Raw genomic sequence first — 11890 nt, 5'->3', positions numbered from 1 at the left:
TTAGGGAAACATATTGGATTCATATGCACCTCATGTGGTATCATGGAATGAAATGTATATTTTCTATTTTCTGGGTGGATGTTTTTTTGCTTATTCATATTGTTGTGTTTATGTTCATGTACTGTATGTGCTGCTTTATTTGTTTGATTTGACCTGAATCTGACCCTTTCTTTTGCCTGGTATATTTGATGTGTTCTTGAATAGGCCTATGTATAGTTGTGAATTTGTTTATTTCAATACATATTATTATTTTCCTTCTCTGGCCTCTTTGTTACACTTTACTTTGATGTGTATGTAATGCTAGCCTTAAATCAAGAAGACTATCATAGACGTATTTGATAAAATACATGTATGATTGTCTTGATCCAAGGCTATGTTATTTTAAACATCGCCATCATCAGTAAAAAAGGAGGAGCAGTCTGGTTGATGTGGTGGAAAGTACATACGTACTCAAGTAGCCTACTATACTTAAGTACAATTTTGAGGTAGGCCTACTTTTACTTTCTGGAGTATTTACAATTTTCTATACTTTTACTTCTACACTATCTCAGAGACAAATATTGTACTTTTACTCCAATAAAATTATTTAATCTTAGGTACTAGGTTTGATTATTATTACAAAACAATGACCACCACATTCATCCACTACATTTCGGCCATTTGGAAAAAAAAAAGCTGATCTACAAGCTCACAATGCGTCGCATCGCTGCATTGTGAGCTTGTAGATATTTATTATCTATTTATTATCTATTTTCAAAAGATTGTAATACTTCTACTTCTACTTCTACTTGTAACAGAGTATCTCTACATTTTAGTATTGATACTTTTACTTCAGTAAATAAATGTGAGTACTTTTTCCACCACTGTTGATAGGAACCATGTTGCCAACAGTCACAGTATCCCACACGGACTAATAACAGCGACGTACCAATGCTGTCCTACAGTGATCTTGAACCGTGTAGAGCTCGATACCCTCTCTTTTGTTTATAATTAATTTAAGATACTTTTCAAACGATACTTATTTGTAGAATCGGTATTATAAACATCAGGATCCGGTCTATGCTGAGAGAACTTGACGGTGACCAACGAAGGGGGACGTAATGACTGTGGTAGACAGACAGTAACAGTTGAATGAATGACATTAAACGTTTGTAAATGATACTGACGCTACAAAATGTCACAAAAAGAAGAACAAGTGTTTCTGGACTCAGATCCGTCTTCATCCTCCAGCAGCAGCTCCGCTGACAGTGAGTTCCAGTGGTGTTAAAGTAGCCTTAGATCAAGACGTAGATCGTATTTAGTCGATTTTGATATTTATGTTTATCTCTACGAGTCTTAGCTCCACCCCCCCCCTCACACAGTTTTCCCTGGAATGTCACCAGTAAAGCCCGTATTTCTGTACAAATGCACAATATAAGGTGTTTACCCGCTTGCCCCAAATGTTAACTAGGTGTCCGGCGTGTTTGTGAAATGTATTAGTGCATATTTTTGAATAAAGAAGTGTTTTAAATGCCGTCTGTGGCCGAACGCCATTTCCCCTCCTCGTTTACTTCCTGTTTACATTGAGTGTAATTCCGACTTTCACCGTCACTACCACTCATTGGGAACTTCTGACAGAATCGGCCACAGACGGGATTAAAACACTTTATTTATTGAAAAATATGGACTAATACATTACACTAACACGCCGTACACCTAGTTAACATTTGAGGCTAGCGGGTAAGCACCTTATATTTTGCATTTATACATGTTTCAGAAAAGAAGAAAAAATCAGACTACTGCCCTCATTGGGTCAATATAGAGCAATGGTTTCCAGCACCTTTGTACCAGACTGTAACTGTTTTATCTAATGTTCCTGTTCTTTCTTTGAAATACTGAGTATTTCTATTCTCTGATTATTAATTAATTGATGTATGTAAATGTATTCCTGTTGATTATGCTGATTATGTTGTATCTCGGCTACATTGAAAATGAGGGCTTGCCCTCAACTGTACTCCGAGTTGAAATAAAGGTTATAATGATGATAATGATGATGATGTTTGGAGTAATATAGCTTGCCTTTACTCGTGACATTGCAGTGCAAACTGGGGGAGTGGTAGCGAACACTGTCGTACAGATAAACATGTCAAAAATCGATAAAATACATCTACGATAGTCTTGATCTAAGGCTAGTACTGTACTTAAGTACAATTTTGAGTACTTTTACTGTAGTATTTCCAGTTGTCAGGGCTTTTACTTCTGCTCCACTGTACATCTCAGAGGCAAATGTTCTACTTTTACTCCACTACATTTATTTGAAAACTTTAATTATAGTTACTTTGTAGATTTTGATTATTATTACAAAACATACATTAACCACTTCAGCCCTATATATATTTTGGCCAGTCTGATTATTTTAAAAATGGGACATTCTGCATAATGTGTACTTTATACTTTTGGTACTTTAAGTACATTTTGATACCCATATTTTTGTACTTTTCCACCACTACACAGATCCACCACCAGCCTCCTCTTCCTCCTCCAGTGACAGTGGGATGAAGAAGAAGAACAGAATGGGTCTGGTGGTAACAGGGTTAGTGGGGGGCTCTCTGGTGGCCCTGTATGCGGTCACCGTGCCGTTCGTGGCCCCCGCCCTGAGGAGAGTGTGTCTGCCGTTCGTCCCCGCCACCACCGCCCAGGTCCACAACGTCTTCAGGGTCCTCCAGAGCAGAGCGGGGACACTGGTGGACATCGGCAGTGGAGACGGGAGGATAGTAGGTTTTTGTTTTTTGCTATAGTAATGTTTATGTTAAAAGTACAGAAAATGGGAAATACTCCAGTAAAGTAAAAATTCCTCAAAATCTCCTCAAATCCTCCTCAAACTTGGATTATTTCCCCAAAATGTTAAAACTAAAGTTTGAGAACATGCTTAAACATTAGACAATTAGGATCTAATCATGTATACTTTACATTACTTAACTCACTGAGTGCCATTAACGCGTTTCACGTGTTTTTAGCGCTATGGCTCAACGTGCCATCAACGTGTTTGACGTGTTTTTGAAAAATTAGCATAAAAATGAAAAGAAAAATGTTTTTTTTTTTTTTTTTGAAAAACATGTTCAGAACCCAAGATATCATCATCTGAAGATGTGCAGCTCCATCCACTCCTTGTTTAACTTAGAACTGAAAAAGGCTGTATCTCGCTTCCTAAGCACTTTTTGTTTTTTGTGAAAAAAACTCTGGCACTGGGACAACATCATTTTTAAATATTTTTTGTTTATTCGTTTCTGTTCTTTTACGTACTCATAGGTAGTAAAATTGAGTGCCAGAATTGTCAAGCGTTTAAAAAAAATAAAAAATTCTGGCACTCAATGAGTTAAGACCATTTTTCTAATATTTTCTTTAAAATATAATTTTGGACAAAATAGCCAATTTTACACCCAGATGTCCCTAGTGCCCACCTATCCTGTATCCCTTATGGTAATAGATTACAGGAGTTAATGCATAGAAACTACACTGTACAAGTGTTTAATTTGACTGAGAGTGTACAAATGTAACCAAATGGACCCATTTGTACACTCTCAGACAGTTACCAAATGGATCAATTAGCACAAAGGATTTCACTGTGTTGTAGACATTTACACTAAAGTATGAGTTTTCAAGCCTTGACATTTGACATAATGATTACTGTAGGTACTTTGCTCAAAAAGCACAGTGGTAACTGTCATTCCCTTCATGTGGTCCAAAAACAAGTCAGTAGTTCTGGTTATTGGTGGTTTTATTTGTGCACTCTTACGGCTCAAATTACCAACGTAAAACTGGTAGAAACACAAAAATGAACAACGATCAGAAAAACATAAACATGTAACGCATACAAAACAAAACATAATAAAGAAAATACACTTGCACTTGATTTAGCTCACTGGCTGCATAGGGTAATGGAGGGAATGAGGTCCAGGAAGCAGCTACAGTAACCCAGTTCCTTTTTGTCATAATTCTATTGACAACAGGTAATAGCAGCAGCCAAGCACGGCTTCCAGGCGTCTGGCTTTGAGCTGAACCCCTGGCTGGTGTGGTATTCACGCTACAAGGCCTGGAGAGAAGGAGTGCGTCCATCCACCTCCTTCCACATCTCTGACCTCTGGAAGGTCAGTGACAGACAGAGGATGATTTGAGGAGGGCCGCTTCTATGTCAATAATGACATAACAATAATCACAATTATTATCGTTATTATAGTTTATCGTGATTTAAAAAAAACGCTCACAATAATCGGATGGTGGAGATTTTAATTTATCGTTAAATTGTCCTCCGTCATACACTAGGATGAATTAGCCTTTGTTGAGCTGCAAATTCAGCACGAATTAAACCCTCTATACTATGTTGTAAAATCTGAACAATTTGAACAGTGTGCTGACATGCAGTGTGCTGACATCTCAGAGAAGAATCAGACAACAATAATCTTTTAAGTTTTCCAAATGAAATTAAGAAGGGACCCAGCCTTGATGTTTTTTAAGTGATGTCTAAGACATACCTTAAAAAAACCCCACTATTAACAAATTAAACTGCTCTTATATCTTACTTATTTGTATTGTATTGTTATTTGTATTGTTGTATTCGGTAGCACACTGAGAGAAATGTGTGTTATTTTAAATTAATTCAATATTATTATTATTATTAATAGTACTGACCAAGCATCCTGTCACTGTCTCCTTCATAATATTTGTGGTTTTCTTCCTAGGTTAGTTTTTCTCAGTACACCAACGTTGTCATATTTGGAGTCCCTCAAATGGTGAGTCTCTCATTTGGACCTGGCTGAGCTTCTTCAAATCCATAACCCAATCATTCCGGGAACACGTCTGTGTAATTTTTAGATTTCTTTGGCTATTCAAAAATAGCTCATGAGCTTGTAGATCTACAATTTTTTGAAAAATCTTGAAAATGTGTGCATTTGTAACTCAAATCTTTGCATCTGGGGGGGAGGGCGCTGTCCCTGGAACAAAACATTTTGAGGTGGGCGTTCACGACCCCCCAAAATGATATGTATTTGGGCCACGGACCCCCATCTCAAAATAAGTTGTTCCAGGGACAAAATGTTAAAATGCATACAGTATATTCAAAGATTTGCACACATTTTCCACAATAAAAAATAAAAATAGCAGATCTACAAGCTCATGTGAGCTTGTGTGGTCTTAATGGATTTAATCTTGAAATTCAGTTATTGTATGAATTACGTGTATTTGTGTTGCCTTTTATCTGTGTTTAGTAACTGAATTCCCTTGTGATCAGTAAAGGCCTGTCTTATCTCTGTTAACGTGTTCATAGATGGATGAGCTGGAGCTGAAGCTGGGCAGGGAGCTGCAGCCTACAGCCAAGGTGGTGGCCTGTCGTTTCCCCTTCCCTACCTGGGTCCCAGACCAGACCGCCGGGGAGGGCATAGACACCGTCTGGGTGTATGACGCCAAAACATTCAAATCACAAAACGGAACGACGTCGACAACAGAACCAGATCATACATCATCACAATCAGATGTGTAGATAATGATAACAAACAAAACAGATTCCACTAACAGCTGAATCTGTCAGCACCACTGCCTTTACATGTAGTGTTGTTGTTAGTAGGAATAAACACAGAAGCACCCGGGAGAAAGTGGACTAAGAAAGGGGAGGAGCAAAAGCCAGTTCCTATTTCTACACAAAACAGGAGGTGGTGCCAGCGGTGTGTTCTACCGTGTTACGCTATATATGTAGTGTGATCTGCAGAAAATGTTCATAGCCAAGCGTAGCCATCCAGAAACCGCCCGAGAAAGTGTATCTGATACGCAGGAGGAGGGGCTGGGGACAGCAAGAATGTAGACTTCAGTTCAAATAGCCTTTTTCATGTGATAATGAGGCGTATGAGGGCAAGGCTTACAGTAAGTGTGACTATTGTTTTGAGGTGATAATTTGAAGTAATTCACACATTAACTACTTAACAATAGAGCGGTAATTTCATTCGGCGACCATGCACACGCATGTGCGTATGCACGTCATCATCACAATGAAAAAAGGAGTGTGTGTGGGAGGGAATAATTATATTGTGCCCTCCGAAAAAACCTAGAACACACCACTGGGTCGTGCCCCCATATTTTGAATGGGTTCCCAGATTGCAAACATTGAGACCATCATCACTGGACTACAGCTACACAACTGAAATAAATCAAATATGCAGTTGCAGTGCATTGGTGTATTGTTTATAGATGTGAAGAAATCACATAGGCTATTTTGCCCATTCCTGACCATCTGAAGAAATCGGATGAGACCAGCCTAAAAAACAAATCAATGATAAGGCTGAATGCAAGGGTTATGAATGTAACAGATTTAGAAGAAATAAATGATCTCACCAAAAATATTATGCCAAAATACCTTTGTTTCCGTACAATACTTTGAGAAGAAAATTTTCCTAGCTGATTTTGCAGTATGCTAACACAGGGGTTCTCAACCTTTTCAGGCTGTGACCCCCCAAATAATCATGTTTGAACTGGGGACCCCCCACCCTGATAAGCACTTGTAGGAATGTAGGAGTTACATTTTCTTTGACTCGGTTCCGCAGATAAATATTGTAAAAATAGCAGATCTACAAGCGTTGTGAGCTTGTAGATCTGCTATTTTTACAATATTTATCAAAAGCGAGGCGTTGTGAGCTTGTAGTTCGGTTATTTTCCAATTTCTTTTGCCTCTTATATTATTTGACAATTTGGCCAATGTTTGACCAGTTTTTATAGTATAGTTGTGTTGATTACTTTTGATACAGTAATGGCATTGTTTTCTTTTTTTTTTATAGTTATTGAAAAGGTCTTAAAATTCCTTAAATTGTCACCTCGCTGTCATCAACCCATTGTGCTAACGTTGTAATAACAATGTGACACTGTGTGTGGCTGTGTCTGTATGGTGGTGATGATGATGATGATGATGAACTATGTCTTCGTACTTTGATGCCATCTAGTGGTGAAACTACAGAATGACCCATATCATGTGTGATGAAGAGATCTGTGGGCTTTAATAATAATGTCACAAAACAAACCATGAAAAGTTGCTAAAACTAAGAGTTTTAGCAGCAGTTTGACATGTCTTTACATTTCACATAGCAGCCGTGTAGGTTTATTTTTGCATTAGTTTGTGTTGTACTGAATGTAGACACTGAAAATGAGATTTCTCCATAAAAAAAAACAGGCTCCACTGGGGCTCGAACCCAGGACATTCTGCGTGTAAAGCAGACGTGATAACCACTACACTATGGAACCTGTTATGTTATATGGAATGAGCTAGTTCTTATTAATACCGTTAGAAGGAGTTATTTTTAACGCTATGTATTGTCAGCCGTTGTCTGCCCTGAACACCCCCGGTAACGCTGCCTCTCGTCTTTAGTAAAAAAATAAAAATAAATACACTTTCGCTACTCACAAAACAAAATGCTTACTTCCCTTAGTGGGAACACTCTGAGCCCCCCACCTCACGTCTAAAATACAATTTTTGGTCAGAAAATAAAATATGTCACCGGATGGAAAAGTGTTTCAGCTGCTCCACCGCGCCCCCTACAGATCTGGTCAATGGAGTTTTCATATTGACAAGACCTGTAGGGGGCGCGGTGGACCTCTCGCAACGCCAGACTTTCCACCGCGGAGGAAAGAAAGCCTGCTGGTATTCGTTCTGAATCTAAACCGAGCCGTGTGATGTTATTAGCCATAATGTTATTATGGCTCCACTGGGGCTCGAACCCAGGACCTTCTGCGTGTTAAGCAGACGTGATAACCACTACACTATGGAACCTTGTATGACCTTGTACTTAATAATACCCTTTAATACAGTATAGAAGGACTTCTCCATAACGCTATGTTACTGTTCAGCCGTTGTCTGCCCTGAACGCCCCCGGTAGCGCAGCCTCTCGTCTTTAGTAAAAAATAATATATATATACGCTTTTGCTACTCCCCAAAACAAAGACGGGTTTAAGATGTTGAAAGCTTACTCTACTAAGTGGGAACACTCTGAGCCCCCCATCTCACGTCTAAAATACACTTTTCTGGACAGAAAAGCGAAAATTGTTTTAACTGCTCCACTGCGCCCCATATAGATCTGGTCGATGGACTTTTTCTATTGACAAGACCTGTAGGGGGCGCAGTGGAATAACGGCTCCTTCTAACGCTGTGGACCTGGACCAGAGTAACCTCGCCTCACCAGTCTTTCCATCGGGGAGGAACAGGAGGAAAGCCGCGGTGAATTCGTAAAGAAAAAGAAAAACGTTCCATTTTTATATATTGTCAGAGTTAAGGGAGGTCCTTGAAATTTAAAAGTTTGAGAACCATTATTTATACCAATTATTATGACCAATTTAAATCAATTTTAAACCCAGGGGAATCATTTGGGAGGTGCAGCACGGCACCAGCAGTGGTTCCGGTCAGTGCAAGTTCTAGTTCCGGCCACCTGATGACGTAAAGTTATTTCCGCTCAGGACCGGATCTGAAACCCGAAAATGGCATTGATCTTGATCCCAGGCTAGTACTGACTGAGGCTAGCCAATGAGTTAAAAATAATAGAGAGGGCACCGCCACCGGATATCGCCTCCCATCCACTTGCATTGAGTTACTCACCCAGCGCTCGGGCCGAAATCACCCCTTCTTCCGGGTTGGAAACGTATTGGAAAATGTGATGGGCGCGGCCTATTTGGGGCTCCTGTGAAGCACATGAGCCCCACGGGCTCGTTCATATACATTGGCCACACCTGCAATACCTCAAATGGCCAGCATGTCCATTTGGCTTCAATGACTCCACTGGGTTCTGGGGACTTGGGGCTAGTAGGCTACTGTGCGTGTGAGTGTGTGTGTGTGTGTGTGTGTGTGGGGACCTGGACCAGAGCTAGACCATTAGCCACTGAGCTAACAGACAGACAGCAGTGTTCTATGCTGAGGGACGGACAGAGCAGCCAAGATGGACACCGCTGATGAAGGTAACACTTTGATTAGCCTCACATGCTAATAATATTAGCCTAAACTAAAACATACTTTAATATTATATGTTATGAACATGTTATTATATCCCTATAACTGTCTGTTTAACATGTTAACGGACCCTGCGTTACGACAGACAGGGGAGGAGACTGTCTGTCTCCCTGTCTGAGAGACAGACAGCTAACGGTGCTAATTCTCTGTGTTATGCTATGATCTGTTAGCCAGCTGAGCTAACAGCTGTTCTACTCCTTTAATCCATTGTTGTCGTTGTGTCTCAGGGGTGGAAGAAGTACTCCAATGTTTTACTTGAGTAAAAGTATCAATACTGCAATCTAGATATACTCTGTCTGCTTACAAGTAGAAGTCCCGTATTTAAATACTTGCTTGAGTAAAAGTATAAAAGTATTGGCATCAAAATGTACTTAAAAGTACCAAAAGTAAAAGTACTCGTCGTGCAGAATGTCCCATTTCACAAGTGGTCACAATGTATGCAAATGTTTTGAAAATAGCAGATCTACAAGCAACAAGTGTTGTGAACTTGTAGTGATACATTGGTTAATGCATGTTTAGTAATAATAATCTAAATATACAAACTAGTAACTAAAGTTTTCAAATAATTGTAGTGGAGTAAAAGTACAGTATTTGCCTCTGAGATGTAGTGGAGTAGAAGTGAAAGTACTGAAAATTGTATTTAGTTACTTTACACCACTGTGTGTGTGTGTGTGTTTCTTCTGTTATTATCTCCTCTGCAATGTGCTAGAGATGTGAAGACATCCACATAAACCTGTCCCTGTTCTTATTGTTACTTATAACCTGCCTATAAGTTATAACACATCATTGTCACAAGTGTATATTGAAATTCTTTATTAGGAATAGCCCCTTGAGATGTAGCATCTAGTTTTAGAGGGGATCCTAGGTACATGATACACTTTATAGACATTTTCCAAAAACAAAACAAAGAAAACAAAACAAAACAAAAACAAAACAGAGGGGGAAACAAAACATTAAACAACAGAAAGCAAGTACAACAACCAATTCAACAAACAATATCAGATATGACAAAACAAGTAAACAACAAGACAGATGACAGGATACACAACAGAACAAGACAGACAGACAGACAGACAGACAGACAGACAGACAGACAGACAGGACAAACACATAAAACAACAGAACATGTAAAGCATAAAAATGGAACATTAAGTCAACACAGACAGATCAATATCGTGAATTTCAGTATATTTAGAGTGATTAATAGAGGTTATATGACAATGTTATAGTTATTAATTAGTTATTATAGACATGTACATGCACTCTCAAAATAAGAAGACAGCGTATTTTTGAACAGATAAAAAGATGAAATGGAACGAATATTTGCCGGTAGGTTATTCCAATCTGAAGGAGCTTTAAACATAAAGGCTTTCTTGGTGTGATTGATTGATTGATTGATTAGTTAGTTAGTATTCTTCTGGTATGTTCTGTGTAAATGACAACCAGCCCTGGCTTGTATTCACTCAGTGCATGTTGTATCCGTTAACAGGGGTCTTCAACGTTTTCAGGCCAAGGACCCCCTAGCTGAGAGAGAGATGAAGCAGGGACCCCCCTCTATATTGTATAACATTGTGTTTCAGCGAAACTTTTGCTGCTCTTTTTTCCTTCTACATCTATAATTCTTTGCCAAAAATAGCCGATCTACAAGCTCACAACGCCTCGCAGCGCGAGGCGTTGTGAGCTTGTAGATCGGCTATTTTTGGCTAAAGTTCTCCTCAGAAAAGGGATGCTAGGGTTCAAGTGGTTAATGTAAAAAAAGAAGAAGCATATCACACAAAGATTTGGCGGACCCCCTATATTAACTCTGAGGACCCCCTAGGTTTCCCGGACCCCCTGTTGAAGACCCCTGGTTAACAGTGTTTGTGAACACTGTGTGATAGTTGCTGTGATGGAAGAAGTACTCACATTTTTAAAACTTAGAAGTAAAAGTATCAATACCCTACTGCAGAAATAGTCTGTTACAAGTACAAGTGTGGTATTCAAAATGAGAAATTCAAATACAAAATTTACTTGAGTAAAAAAGTTCAAAAGTATTGGTATAAAAATGTACTTAAAGTAGGCTACCAAAATAGAAAGTGCTCATTATGCATAATGTCCCATTTCACACGTTTTCAAAATGTATATATTGTATAGAAATCTTTTGAAAATAGCAGATCTACAAGCTCACAATGCGTCGACGCATTGTGAGCTGGAAATACTCCAGTAAAGAAAAACGTACTTAAGTGAGTAAGTTACTTTACATCACTGCTTATTGTAAATTGTGAACACCATAGAATGAAGAAAAGAGTCACTTTGAGCTTGTGTTTCAATGGCAACACTTCACACAGACCATGCATTCAGTGTGATATATATATACATACATACTGAACAACAAGCTACACCACACATTTATGGTGGTTGCATCCAGTAAAAAGGCTCTGTCAGTGACAGTGTACAACTGATCCTTTAAGGGTCCATTAGGTTCCATCTGTACACTGACAAAGTTATAAAGGAATAGATCAACACTGATGTGTCTGTGTGGGGGGTTGTTATCTTGATTTGAAGGGTATTCTTTGCTCTCTTTTTGGGCTGATTAGATCATCCTTCAGGAGGCTCACATAGTGTTAAGTTGCTATGCATTGTCACTCACTCTGTATACAGTCTGAATCACTCAGATGACGTTGTCAAGTGTCTGTCATTTAACATGAGATAAGCTGTGATCATATTAAGACTCTTTATTGATACCCAGAGGGACATTCAGGTGTCACATAGCAGCAACGCACACAGGGAGAATGAAAGACCATTAACTGCAACAAAAGTAATCAACAAACTATACTATACAAAACGGTCAAACATTGGCCACATTGTGCAATAATATAAGAAAGAGGCAAAAATGTT

At 39.0% G+C, this 11890-nt stretch overlaps 2 protein-coding genes across 2 annotated transcripts in view; both read left to right on the top strand.

The window, feature by feature from the left end:
• Window positions 1-972: 972 nt before the first annotated feature.
• On the top strand, window positions 973-6483 carry atpsckmt (fATP synthase c subunit lysine N-methyltransferase). Its single transcript, XM_084057407.1, has 5 exons — window positions 973-1247; window positions 2494-2753; window positions 3990-4127; window positions 4719-4769; window positions 5303-6483. Exons 1-5 carry the CDS (start codon window positions 1175-1177, stop codon window positions 5513-5515), a joined length of 735 nt encoding a protein of 244 aa, XP_083913533.1. The 5' UTR covers window positions 973-1174; the 3' UTR covers window positions 5516-6483.
• Window positions 6484-8836: 2353 nt separating this feature from the next.
• Window positions 8837-11890, top strand: part of LOC311046355 (E3 ubiquitin-protein ligase MARCHF6-like) — a 48426-nt gene continuing 45372 nt past the window's right edge. Inside the window, exon 1 of the mRNA XM_084058608.1 lies at window positions 8837-8961. Within this exon, the coding sequence (XP_083914734.1) occupies window positions 8943-8961 (19 nt within the window). The 5' untranslated portion in view covers window positions 8837-8942. The remainder of the gene's footprint in view (window positions 8962-11890) is intronic.

Source organism: Gymnoscopelus microlampas (genome assembly GCF_963454915.1).
Source record: "Gymnoscopelus microlampas genome assembly, chromosome: 5".
NCBI lineage: Eukaryota > Metazoa > Chordata > Actinopteri > Myctophiformes > Myctophidae > Gymnoscopelus > Gymnoscopelus microlampas.
This window is presented reverse-complemented; position numbering and strand designations above follow the sequence as displayed.

Coding starts and splice junctions, on each gene's coding strand:
- atpsckmt (XM_084057407.1), top strand. CDS start 1,175: ATGTCACAAAAAGAAGAACAAGTGTTTCTGGACTCAGATCCGTCTTCA. Junction 1,248..2,493: donor CAGCAGCAGCTCCGCTGACA/GTGAGTTCCAGT, acceptor ACCACTACACAG/ATCCACCACCAGCCTCCTCT. Junction 2,754..3,989: donor GCAGTGGAGACGGGAGGATA/GTAGGTTTTTGT, acceptor TATTGACAACAG/GTAATAGCAGCAGCCAAGCA.